A 14037-nucleotide genomic window follows, 5' to 3' on the forward strand; every position below is an offset into this window, starting at 1 on the left:
GAAGGAACTCATTTCTGAGAGTGGAAACATTGCTCTGAATAACCCTGTTGGGGAAGTTTTTCCTGTCTCAGCTGTCACCGGTTCCCCAGCTGGACGTTGGCAGACAAGGATGATGTTGGATTCGATCCCCATGGTGATGCATTTTTAATTCTTGATATCTAGCTTAACTATGTGCACGCATAAATATGTGTGGTCATTGCATAGATATTCATTTTTGATATATTGCATTTCCACCGATTATTATTATCCAATTGCTGTGGTTATTTTAGTAGCTGCAAGTGTGTTGCTGCATTCAAATTAAGTGCTCATGTTATTTTCGCATCTTTGTATTTGAGACCTGGAAAGAGCCTTAATAAATTCATGACTCAGAATGAGAGTATTGTATTCTTTAGTTTCTTCCCTCTCAGTCTGAAACAAAGCGGAACAGGCATCAACTTGGGAGGCACATGGCCATTCGGCACAGCAGGGTCCTGTCACTGGGTTCCAAAACTTGACATTCTATGATGTTTCTTCTCCTTCTCTGTTGCTAGTCCGTTTGTTGTGGTGACATCATCCTTGCCTACAAAGTGCATGGCTCGGTTCCCTGATAGTTTTTACCTTGAAAGATTAATAATGTAGTCACTACAGGACGCAGCAGTAGTCCTATGGTCAAAAAACTTCAATGAGAAATAATTAAACTGGACGTAATCTCAAAGTATTTCTCTCGTGGTGCTGTGTCCCACCCACCCCTTCCAGTGGAGTCCCTTCAAGTATTTGTATTTCGCCTTTTCCTCCTCCATCTCTCAACAATCGCACTCAGTGACATCATGTCCTTAATAATTTATTGCTTATATTCTATTACCACAACTTTTCCACTTACACTGACTGACTGCTTTACTTAGCCAAGGACTCAATCAACACTCATATCTTTCTCACCCATGTCACACACTTCCTGGAAGTATTAATCAGTGCATTCTGTGTTCTACAGCTAGTCACTTTAAACATTATGAAACCGTTTCAAGAAAATTAACTAACCTTGTCAGAGGGAACATATTAATTAAGAATTTAATTGAAGCTTTTTTAATTTTAGATCTATAAACATCCTCATTATCTTTCCTGTAATGCTACAAGGTACACTTTAATTGTAGCGCTGTTTGGGAAATTGAATAACAAGTAAACAGGCAGATCATTCATGTGAGATTTTCGAATACAAAAGTTGATATTTTTCGATACAATAGGATATTATACTTTTATCGTAGCGCTGGTTTCTACAGCTGAATAGAAAGGAAACATACATCAATGTATCATTCAATTCAATGACGATCTTTTCTAATACAAAAAGTGATATATTCTAATATAATAGGTCATTTGTAAGTGCATCCAAGGGCTGGTTTGAGCAACTGAATAACAATTTACCATTTACAGCACTCAGTTACGGGACCGTTTTTTTATATACAGATTTAGAATTCATATTCATGGGCAATTAAAATCATGGTTAAATAACCTCATGACCCCGGGCATATCGAAATAGATCAAAAGCATGTCCCGGTTTGTCTTATTCATCTACCAATGTTACATTTTCACTGGTGGTCCAATAAACTTCAGTTTGCCTCCCCAGGCTTTTGTTACTCTGTCTAATAAATATCAAGCGACTTATATCGAATTATTTCATTCTATTAAACAGAGAAATTAACAAAATCTCGGTAAATATACTATCCCAAACAGTAAACATAATTGATACCAATATGGGAAATTAATCCTTATGTGTGGAATTTACATGTAAATAATGTTTTGTGAGCGTTGATTCCACTGACATAGCAACCATACTAAGAGAAGCTTTGCGGAATGGGCAAAGTGGTTCTCTTCAGTGTATTTGTCTACCCTATACTAACTATAATACAGTATTGTTAGACAACACAGGGCTTGAACTAGCAAAAATGGGTAATAAAACACTAAGTTGCTCCAAACAGATACCTCCTAAACATTTCTTGCCCAGAACCCCCAACATCCTTACGATAATACTGACCTATCTACATACTCTATCAGTGTTTGCAAAGATGTGCATACTTTACTTACAGCATAATGAAATCTTTCGTTATATGCACGGTCGTTGGCTTTTACCTTCCGTTCTACCTCTAGAATAGGAAAAGAAATACAAGATATTCAGTGGAAAAGAAAGTCTCAGAAATGAACAAATCAGAAGGACAAATGAGCAAGCTACATAACGCCAAGGTTCATGGAAGTTAACTGGCATGATCTATATTAATTTTAAATTAATAAATACTCATCTATGTTTCTGACACCGCCACTCAAGCCTTGATCAGTGCAAGAAATCATCAGTTTACCAAATGTCGCCAAATGGTGCTCCTGATATAGGACGCAAATCTGTCACCTCTCTGGTGCTTAAATTTAGCAATTTCCTCTCCAAAACTGCAACCACATCCTGATGTGCGACGGAAGGGTAAATTCAACGGCTCTAATACATTGGTATCTGACTGTCTTTCAGAGATATACCACAGTGGTATTACAGGTCCAAGGCAGCAACATAATTCCTACATATATAATTAAAGCGTCTTCATTGTTTACTTTCCCATACAAGACTTGTATGAGAGGGACAACATTATTTTTGTATTTTTTGGAAAGGCACAGAAAGAACCTGGGCCTCAAGTCCTCAGGGCAGCACTCCCTTAGCAGGTCGCTTCCCCAACACAATGGGACCCAGACATTTCTGTGCACACCGAGCTTTGACTGACAGTGATTTTAAAAATATCCTTCAAATATTTTTAAATATACTGACCCTAGAAATGGGCATACGTAGGCTCTCCCTGACTGTGGTCACTAATATGTACAATACCCATCCGATGAATCTACTAGAGGTGTTAGAAATGATAATACGTAGAACTTGATCCCATCTTTTTAATCGACCTTTATACATTCAAAAGACTTAATGGCAATAATAAGGGCATAATGTCTAACTGCCTGAATAATATCTGTTGTTTCCCAGTGTGCAGGCATTTAGTTAGATTCTTAGCACGCAGTTTATATTGTGGAGGTGCATACTAAGCAGATGTCCCAGTCCATACCTGTGTGCTGCTGACATGCACTATATATACAACTTTTAAACACATTTTCATAAAAAATATTTCAGACCATAAATTGACAGTGCTAAGCTCATTATTATTTTCAGCATACGCACTGAAGAAGCAGTTTTAGAAGCATGTTCAATCTCAAACATAAGGTTCAAAGCAAATGCTGAAGTACTTCAAGGTAGTGGCAAGTAAACTTCCCAGCACTTAGTACTTAAACAAATTCACAGTCTTAAATCAATTCTTCTCACGCCCCGTGTGTCATGTTTCGGTTACTAGGTCCTTTGCGGTATTTATTGGTGGTCGGATTATAGACATTTTTTGACATCTTGCTGTCATCAGGTTGTGTACCTGACCTTTGGAAATTGAGGTTTGTCAAGTACCCCTTACCAGCTTTGTCACCCCAATTAATGTAATACAGCCCACATACTTTTTTAGTGGAAAACTACCACCATATTTCCTTATTACTTTTGGGAAAATAATAGAAAATAGGGGGTCAACTACCTCACCTTTTTCCTTAAAGACATATTTGCAGCATATGGGTTTATACCAGGGCAAGCCTATGGAAATTACACCGTTATTGGCAACAAATGACTCAAGAAAACAAAAACTGTATGAAGGAGACTTAGCAGATGTGATCTAGGCATCATCATTGATATTGTGGTTCATTCTATGTCCATCTGCAGGCTTTAAGAAATAAGGCTCCCAGCCAGTTGGAGAATGGCTATCTTAAGTCGCTATCAAAAGTATCCAAGCCCTTTCCTTCCTCACTACTGCTTCAATAGCGTTGTTGTCATGTGTGGAGTGTCACAGCTCTGCTTGGTGTCACCCCCATTATACAATATCTTTATTGCTCAACTAAACCAACTTTTTAAACATCATAGCTGCATTGCAGTAATATATGCTGATGACAGCTGCTCTTATGGTCAACCAGGAAGCCCACAACAACCTTTTTAGTATCAACTCCAGTCTGACAGAAATGCAAACCTGGGCGTGCGAAAATGTTTTAAGGTCTCTTAATAGGCAAAAACAAAAAAACAGTAGAAGGACTATGTTTTACCCGCTCAATGAGGGACTGACCAACTTCTACCACAAAGGTCATATCACTAGGAGTTTGGACTCATGAAAGGTTCTAGCCTACTGAACCAATCAAAGTACTTTCTTCTGCTTGTTCTCTAATATTGCATGCTCTAAGGACAATGTTACCATTCATACCAAACTTCTTCATGACAAGTTTGCTTCCGCTTGTGTACTGTGCTGTCTGGGCTATTTTAATGGTTTATCTGGGCCTACCTGATGCTGTAGTAAATCAACCTCAAAGTATTAAAACTTCCTAAACGTGTTGACAGGAGCTTCGGGTGAAACAGAGAGTACATTCTAAAATCTTATGTATTATGAATAGTCTTCTATGGCCTGGATACATTCTGACTCAAGGAGAGGTTTCAGAAACTTGAGGCTACTTGGATACTACATTCCAGCAAACTGTTGTTATTCCAAGTCTCCAAGATAAAGTTGGCTTGTGTTGGTGGGCACTTGCTTCTATATATTCGACCTAAAATACAGAAGGTCCTTTCCACAGACTACCACAAAGTTAATCTTTTGCTTTAAAAAAAAACCTATGCAAGACATTGTTATACTTGCCTTTCTTCTCTCTTTTCCCCCGTTACCCATTTTCACCACATTCAGCCAGCTCACAATCCACTTTTAGCATCCCAGTGCACCTTACAGCAATTTATAAATAAGTACATGAGGGTGTGGCCAAGATGACAACCAAGTGAGTGCTCCTTCCTCTCTCTCCATGCCTGACTGGAAAGAAACCCATGTCCCCTGCTTTGAGAAAATGGGTTGTTGGTTGACTGGGGTGTGAGCCCTGGTCAAGCAACAGCCACAATCCGTGTCAGGGTAAACCACAAAAAGTAACTAAATTAACCCGTGAATAGCCCTGGGTAGCTTGGCACAAAAAGCAGTTAGACTTAACTTGGATCCAATGTATAAAGTATTTATGCAGCAAACAAATCGTAATGTAATGAGATACAACACAAGAAAAGTCACAAACCAATTAAGATCAGAGCACATTTTGATAAATGACTTGACACTAACACAACAACGATCCAATCAGTAGAAACAGAGTTATGAATTTTTAAAGTATTTGGTAAAAAGTAGCACATAACCGATCAGAGTGCCATCAGTAGATATCTAGTAACGCGAGACTTGGTCAAGCTAAAAAAATATAGCCAATGCAATTGAGTGCGGATTGGATATAAGAAGTGGATTGTGCCCAGTCAGCGCTTACCTTCAAACTTAGAAGAACTTTTAAGGAAAATGTTCTCAGAAGTTAAAGGTCAGCAGGGCAAGACTGCAGGCTGTGTCTGAGGAGGAAGCGTCATCATCAGGTGCCAATGGGCCGCTGCGGTGAAGATTCCTAAGTTCGGACTTAGGTCCTCATTATGAGTCTGGCGGTCACTAGACGGTCACTAGACTGCCAGACTCACGGTGGCGGTCAGGACTGCCGCTGCTGTGGCGGTCCGGCCACCACATTATGATCCCACCATCTCTGCCGGGATCGGTGATCCCAAAGTGCTCACGGTGGCTGAGGTCAGAATCTGCTGTGCAGACAGTGAGCATTGCGAGGGTGCTTGTGCACCGGGGGGCGGCAGCACTGCCGCCAGCTCGATTATGAGCCAGTGACATTGCAGCTGCCACTTTCCTGCTGGGCTGACAGGCGAGAACCTTGGTTAAGTTAGGAAAGTTTTATTCGGCCCAGCGGGGAGGTAGCCAGTATTGCGGCAACCTTCCTATCAGACGTTCGGCAACTGGGTCATCCCATCCGCCGAACTCTTAATCAGGCCATTAGTCTCTTTTTTCAAAGTTGAAAAACTCCAGAGTGACGAGGCAGGGGGCTGTAGCCAAAGACAGTTCCATGAGGTTGGATACACTTTTGGCGAAGGACAGAACTTGCTGCTGTGGAGAAGAACTTAGAGGGAGAAGCAGGGAAGTTAATCTGAAAGGTGATTCACCTTGGGTGGATAGGCGAGCAGGTTTGTCTTGGTCTCCTCCTGGATCTTAGAGCAGTTTTTGGCCAAATCTTTTCCAAGTCTTCAGTTGTGGGATATGGCCATCTGGGCACCATTAGCACCACTACCAAGGGTCCAGGACTGGTGGGACACAGCTTGGGGGTTCGGGACTCACTCAAGCTGGGTCTAGGTGGGGGGTGCAAGATGGTGGGAGCCTTTTGTGTTCTTGAGACTCGAAACAGGAGGCCAGCAGCCTAGCCCTTGGAGTCACTCTGGTAGTCCTGGGTTTAGTTGATAATGCAGTGCTCAACAGCAGGGTTGGCCACTGAGGGTTAAAGGCAGGCACCAGACAGCAAAGCAGTCCTTCCTGGTGCATCAGCAGTCTGGCACAGTAGTTAGGTCACAGCAGCAGACAGTCCTCAGAGAGTCCTTCCAAAGGTCCAGAGGTGAACTGAAGAGTTGGAGACTGAGGTCCTATTTGTATACCTTGGTGCTCTCCTTCTGGGAGGTGGGAGCTTCTAGACCATGGCTCCAAAGTGCATGGAATTTCCTGACTACTCTGCCCTAGCTCCAGGCTGGCTGCAGTGGCAATGTGGAGGTGATAGGTACTTTGTATGAAGGCAGAGCACTCCCTATTCAGTTGCAAGTTGGGCTGTGCTGTGCTCCGCCACCCCTCCCCCAATTACTTCCACCAGATGGCTCATTCAGGCATCTTTTGTCCCTCTATTGTGTGACTGGGAGGTATTCACAAAGTCTGTCAGTTACACACAGTCATGTACCCAAGACAGGTTGCAGGCACAAAGGGCAGAAATATTCCAACCTCCCAAAAGTGGCATTTACAAACTTGTAAAGCAAAAACCTGACTTTACCATTCAATAGCTTTTTTTATTACAATTCCAAAGGCACAGCTACCTGCACCCAAATGGAAATTACAGTTTAATAGAATGAGGAATCTCCAATGTTATACTATGGATGAGTAAGGCCTTGTAGTAAAAAACAAATTTAGGAATGAGTTTTGAACGACCAGGACATGTAAAACATAAAATTACATGTCCAACCTTTCAATTACAAGACATCCAGCCCTGTGGGCTACCTAAGGCCTACCTTCAGGTTGAAATATTTAATAAAAGGGGAATTTAGGGCTTGGCAAATGTTTTATTGCCAAGTTGATATGACAGTTGAAAACTGCACTCAGGCTGCAGTGGCAGGACGGGGATATGTTTTAAGGTGCTACTTAAGTATGTGGCACAGTAAGTGCTGCAGGCCCATTGGTAACATTTAATTTTTAGGTTATGGGTATATTGTATAGAACTCCACAAGGGGTATAAGGAAATTAAATATGCCAATTGGGTATAAAGAAAATGTAACTGTGTTTTAAGGGAGTGGCAACAAGCACTTTGGCACTGGTTAGCAGTGGTAAAGTGCATTGAGTCCCACAGTCAACAAAAACAAATTTAGAAAACAGTGAAGGGGAAAAGGCAAACACTCTGGGGGTGACCCTGCAAGGAGGGCCAGGTCCAACACCTGCCTATACATGACAACTGCCCTGGGTGGCTGAAGATACAGGTATGCCAGACAACCACCAGGACATGGCAGACCGATCTGGCAGCCCCTGGAGCGTGAGAAACATTGACACTGGTGACGCTACGCTGAAACACAGCAAATAAGGATGCCTGCCAGACAATGGAGTAAGATGGCTGGCATGACTCCAAACAGCAAAATAAGCATAAAGTGCAATGATTACCCAGGGGTCCCCGTAGCTCATTAGGGAAAGTGTAGCTGAAGGAATGAACAGGAACAAACCTGCAGGCCGAATTTGGGCCCCACAGACCAAAGTGGTGCAGGGCAATGAAGGACCATTGCAGATAAGTCGCAGGATCAATGCGCCGCTCCCACCACCCCAGTTGTTAAAGTGAGACTTGTACCCTAAACCAGAGAGGAGAAAGTGACTGTGACTAGGGGAATGATTGAGTGAAAGGTGAGTACTCAGACTAGATTTAAAATGGTGGCATTACACATAGTGGGGTAAGTCCACAGTCATTACTATATACTATCCCTGGTACAGATGCTATATCTGCACCACAGTTTCAGCCGTAAAATGGGAGCTGGACATTGGGGGGGGGAGAGAGGAAAAGAGGGTAACTGAAAACTCTGTATATGCAATTGCCACCAACCATTTGGAAATGTCTAACAGCAACAGCTCTTATCCTGGAGAGGTACAGAATATAATCTGGAAGGCAATACTTAACTCTGACAGGCATCTGAGGGGGGACTAGAAGAGAATGGGCCCTCTAGCCTCTAATGTCCCAGAATTAAGCTAAGCTGCAACCAACAGCCTTGATCTCAAAGTGGACACTTTGATGAATGCAACAGACAGCTGTGCTCTGGGAAATCATGGCTCCTGATAAGCACAGGAACAACACTGATCGGAGGCACATGGTTTCTAAAGCAGCAATCAAAAAACACAATGCCCAAACGAATCAGGGTACTGACGGAGGAAAGAGCTGTGGCCACTTCACAGAGATATTTATCCAGGACTTCACCAAGACCACTCTCAGCTGTTCCTTCATGGAGGACCATTTTGACAGGCTTTGACATGACACTGCAGCCCACCTTCTCCAAGGATCTGAAGGATATGCAACGCCATCTGGGAGTACTAGGGCAGCAGGTTGCCACTTTGGAGGACACTGGAAATGCTAGATACGTTGAGCTAGACTAATTTCAGAAAGGAATGCAAGGACTTGAAGACAGAACATCAGCCTCCAAGGCTACCTTGAAGACAGAGCTCTCAGAAGGAGACACATAACTAGATGGGGACACATTGAGTGGGCCGAGCTGCAGGGCAAAGCGACAGCCTACCAGATATTTTAACTTGTATTCATTAATTTTGACAGAAGGAGGCCACTATTAGGCCAAAAGGTGGGCCCACTCACTTTCAAGGGTGCAAACATCTGGCCTATTCAGGATTTGCTACTCTGTCAACCAACAACATTTCAGAGAAAGAAAGGGATTAAATACCACTTGGGTCATACTTTTATCCCTAATATTTGCTTGGAAAGGGGCGATCCATACTGTTCACATCCCTGCTCAGGCACAAACTTTGGTGGGCTTGCTTGAATCCCGAGAGGCCTCCCACGTACTCAAACAAGAACTCAACAGAGTCTGCTTGGAATTAAAAAGTTGTCAGATTTGAGGATTTTGCTGGTTGGAGTACATCGCAGCAATCAAGATACCATTACTACTCGAAATTTTGTATATAATAGTTCTTATTGACAAATTTTACAAACTTATGGAGAGCTTAATGTGGGGAGGTAAGAAAGCTTGTATATCAAAGAAACAAGCCTGCCAAAGGGGGATCTGGAGATTTAACACCCAGTTCACTTATATATTGCTGGATATCTTCTGGTGGAGTAGTAGTAGCCAACCTCCAAGAAAAATGTGTGCTTTACATACCAACACATCAGTTTTATCCACATATGGAAGGTCTGCTGGTTGACCAGGAAGCAAAAGCCATGGGGGGTGTTCAGCACTAGTCACTAGGACCGCACTAGAAGCATTGGAGCAAACTCTGACCTATTTCAGGTCCTGAGCTCGCCCCCCACGACCGCAGCACCAACCTGCTGCCTTCTGCCTCTGTCCCACGAGCACGCTGCCGTTTGCGTGTTCGAGGCCCTCCTCCACCCGCAGGCATCCTCCTGCGCCTCATCCCTGGTGGCTAGTGGGCTCACTTGACCCGTGTGCCGCTTCCGCCGTCCTGTAAGTTGTTTTTTGGCTTTTTCGCTTTTTCAGCGCCTCGCCGCCGGCACTTCTGCCCCCTTTGTGCCCCCCTGATTGCTGTCTCCCCGATCGTGTATTGTGCCATTATTGTTTTCTGATTGTGTGCTTTTCTTATTGTAACTGCTTGTATTTTTGCTTGTTTTCAGTGTTTTGCCCCTTGTGCGCTCCCCGTTCCCTGCCTCCCTGCGGCCCCGCCCCCCTCGCGCCCCCATTTGCCGCTCCCTCCCGCCTCCCGCCTCCCAGCTGCTCCTCCCTCCCTTCTTAATGGCTGGCGCTGCGCGTCGCGAGTGAGCGAACTCTGACCTGTTTCAGGTCCTGAGCTCGCCCCCCACGACCGCAGCACCAACCTGCTGCCTTCTGCCTCTGTCCCACGAGCACGCTGCCGTTTGCGTGTTCGAGGCCCTCCTCCACCCGCAGGCATCCTCCTGCGCCTCATCCCTGGTGGCTAGTGGGCTCACTTGACCCGTGTGCCGCTTCCGCCGTCCTGTAAGTTGTTTTTTGGCTTTTTCAGCGCCTCGCCGCCGGCGCTTCTGCCCCCTTTGTGCCCCCCTGATTGCTGTCTCCCCGATCGTGTATTGTGCCATTATTGTTTTCTGATTGTGTGCTTTTCCTATTGTAACTGCTTGTATTTTTGCTCGTTTTCAGTGTTTTGCCCCTTTTGCGCTCCCCGTTCCCTGCCGCTGCCTCCCTGCGGCCCCGCCCCCCTCGCGACCCCATTTGCCGCTCCCTCCCACCTCCCGCCTCCCAGCTGCTCCTCCCTCCCCCCTCCCTTCTTAATGGCTGGCGCTGCGCGTCGCGAGTGAGCGAACTCTGACCTGTTTCAGGTCCTGAGCTCGCCCCCCACGACCGCAGCACCAACCTGCTGCCTTCTGCCTCTGTCCCACGAGCACGCTGCCGTTTGCGTGTTCGAGGCCCTCCTCCACCCGCAGGCATCCTCCTGCGCCTCATCCCTGGTGGCTAGTGGGCTCACTTGACCCATGTGCCGCTTCCGCCGTCCTGTAAGTTGTTTTTTGGCTTTTTCAGCGCCTCGCCGCCGGCGCTTCTGCCCCCTTTGTGCCCCCCTGATTGCTGTCTCCCCGATCGTGTATTGTGCCATTATTGTTTTCTGATTGTGTGCTTTTCTTATTGTAACTGCTTGTATTTTTGCTCGTTTTCAGTGTTTTGCCCCTTGTGCGCTCCCCGTTCCCTGCCGCTGCCTCCCTGCGGCCCCGCCCCCCTCGCGCCCCCATTTGCCACTCCCTCCCGCCTCCCGCCTCCCAGCTGCTCCTCCCTCCCCCCTCCCTTCTTAATGGCTGGCGCTGCGCGTCGCGAGTGAGCGAACTCTGACCTGTTTCAGGTCCTGAGCTCGCCCCCCACGACCGCAGCACCAACCTGCTGCCTTCTGCCTCTGTCCCACGAGCACGCTGCCGTTTGCGTGTTCGAGGCCCTCCTCCACCCGCAGGCATCCTCCTGCGCCTCATCCCTGGTGGCTAGTGGGCTCACTTGACCCGTGTGCCGCTTCCGCCGTCCTGTAAGTTGTTTTTTGGCTTTTTCGCTTTTTCAGCGCCTCGCCGCCGGCGCTTCTGCCCCCTTTGTGCCCCCCTGATTGCTGTCTCCCCGATCGTGTATTGTGCCATTATTGTTTTCTGATTGTGTGCTTTTCTTATTGTAACTGCTTGTATTTTTGCTCGTTTTCAGTGTTTTGCCCCTTGTGCGCTCCCCGTTCCCTGCTGCTGCCTCCCTGCGGCCCCGCCCCCCTCGCGCCCCCATTTGCCGCTCCCTCCCGCCTCCCAGCTGCTCCTCCCTCCCCCCTCCCTTCTTAATGGCTGGCGCTGCGCGTCGCGAGTGAGCGAACTCTGACCTGTTTCAGGTCCTGAGCTCGCCCCCCACGACCGCAGCACCAACCTGCCTTCTGCCTCTGTCCCACGAGCACACTGCCGTTTGCGTGTTCGAGGCCCTCCTCCACCCGCAGGCATCCTCCTGCGCCTCATCCCTGGTGGCTAGTGGGCTCACTTGACCCGTGTGCCGCTTCCGCCGTCCTGTAAGTTGTTTTTTGGCTTTTTCGCTTTTTCAGCGCCTCGCCGCCGGCGCTTCTGCCCCCTTTGTGCCCCCCTGATTGCTGTCTCCCCGATCGTGTATTGTGCCATTATTGTTTTCTGATTGTGTGCTTTTCCTATTGTAACTGCTTGTATTTTTGCTCGTTTTCAGTGTTTTGCCCCTTTTGCGCTCCCCGTTCCCTGCCGCTGCCTCCCTGCGGCCCGCCCCCCTCGCGACCCCATTTGCCGCTCCCTCCCGCCTCCCAGCTGCTCCTCCCTCCCCCCTCCCTTCTTAATGGCTGGCGCTGCGCGTCGCGAGTGAGCGAACTCTGACCTGTTTCAGGTCCTGAGCTCGCCCCCCACGACCTCAGCACCAACCTGCTGCCTTCTGCCTCTGTCCCACGAGCACGCTGCCGTTTGCGTGTTCGAGGCCCTCCTCCACCCGCAGGCATCCTCCTGCGCCTCATCCCTGGTGGCTAGTGGGCTCACTTGACCCGTGTGCCGCTTCCGCCGTCCTGTAAGTTGTTTTTTGGCTTTTTCGCTTTTTCAGCACCTCGCCGCCGGCGCTTCTGCCCCCTTTGTGCCCCCCTGATTGCTGTCTCCCCGATCGTGTATTGTGCCATTATTGTTTTCTGATTGTGTGCTTTTCTTATTGTAACTGCTTGTATTTTTGCTCGTTTTCAGTGTTTTGCCCCTTGTGCGCTCCCCGTTCCCTGCTGCTGCCTCCCTGCGGCCCCGCCCCCCTCGCGCCCCCATTTGCCGCTCCCTTCCGCCTCCCGCCTCCCAGCTGCTCCTCCCTCCCCCCTCCCTTCTTAATGGCTGGCGCTGCGCGTCGCGAGTGAGCGAACTCTGACCTGTTTCAGGTCCTGAGCTCGCCCCCCACGACCGCAGCACCAACCTGCTGCCTTCTGCCTCTGTCCCACGAGCACGCTGCCGTTTGCGTGTTCGAGGCCCTCTTCCACCCGCAGGCATCCTCCTGCGCCTCATCCCTGGTGGCTAGTGGGCTCACTTGACCCGTGTGCCGCTTCCGCCGTCCTGTAAGTTGTTTTTTGGCTTTTTCGCTTTTTCAGCGCCTCGCCGCCGGTGCTTCTGCCCCCTTTGTGCCCCCCTGATTGCTGTCTCCCCGATCGTGTATTGTGCCATTATTGTTTTCTGATTGTGTGCTTTTCCTATTGTAACTGCTTGTATTTTTGCTCGTTTTCAGTGTTTTGCCCCTTGTGCGCTCCCCGTTCCCTGCCGCTGCCTCCCTGCGGCCCCGCCCCCCTCGCGCCCCCATTTGCCGCTCCCTCCCGCCTCCCGCCTCCCAGCTGCTCCTCCCTCCCCCCTCCCTTCCTAATGGCTGGCGCTGCGCGTCGCGAGTGAGCGAACTCTGACCTGTTTCAGGTCCTGAGCTCGCCCCCCACGACCGCAGCACCAACCTGCTGCCTTCTGCCTCTGTCCCACGAGCACGCTGCTGTTTGCGTGTTCGAGGCCCTCCTCCACCCGCAGGCATCCTCCTGCGCCTCATCCCTGGTGGCTAGTGGGCTCACTTGACCCGTGTGCCGCTTTCGCCGTCCTGTAAGTTGTTTTTTGGCTTTTTCGCTTTTTCAGCGCCTCGCCGCCGGCGCTTCTGCCCCCTTTGTGCCCCCCTGATTGCTGGCTCCCCGATCGTGTATTGTGCCATTATTGTTTTCTGATTGTGTGCTTTTCTTATTGTAACTGCTTGTATTTTTGCTCGTTTTCAGTGTTTTGCCCCTTGTGCGCTCCCCGTTCCCTGCCGCTGCCTCCCTGCGGCCCGCCCCCCTCGCGCCCCCATTTGCCGCTCCCTCCCGCCTCCCGCCTCCCAGCTGCTCCTCCCTCCCCCCTCCCTTCTTAATGGCTGGCGCAGCGCGTCGCGAGTGAGCGAACTCTGACCTGTTTCAGGTCCTGAGCTCGCCCCCCACGACCGCAGCACCAACCTGCTGCCTTCTGCCTCTGTCCCACGAGCACGCTGCCGTTTGCGTGTTCGAGGCCCTCCTCCACCCGCAGGCATCCTCCTGCGCCTCATCCCTGGTGGCTAGTGGGCTCACTTGACCCGTGTGCCGCTTCCGCCGTCCTGTAAGTTGTTTTTTGGCTTTTCCGCTTTTTCAGCGCCTCGCCGCCGGCGCTTCTGCCCCCTTTGTGCCCCCCTGATTGCTGTTTCCCCGA

General features: G+C 48.4%; 1 protein-coding gene across 1 annotated transcript in view; it reads right to left on the minus strand.

Annotated features, from left to right (window-relative positions):
• The window catches only part of ATP8B4 (ATPase phospholipid transporting 8B4 (putative)), a 2552767-nt gene that overhangs the window by 2510302 nt on the left and 28428 nt on the right, over positions 1–14037 (minus strand). Inside the window, exon 2 of the mRNA XM_069222521.1 lies at positions 2056–2114. Within this exon, the coding sequence (XP_069078622.1) occupies positions 2056–2114 (59 nt within the window). The remainder of the gene's footprint in view (positions 1–2055; positions 2115–14037) is intronic.

Source organism: Pleurodeles waltl, chromosome 3_1, assembly GCF_031143425.1.
Source record: "Pleurodeles waltl isolate 20211129_DDA chromosome 3_1, aPleWal1.hap1.20221129, whole genome shotgun sequence".
In the NCBI taxonomy this organism is placed as follows: Eukaryota; Metazoa; Chordata; class Amphibia; order Caudata; family Salamandridae; genus Pleurodeles; species Pleurodeles waltl.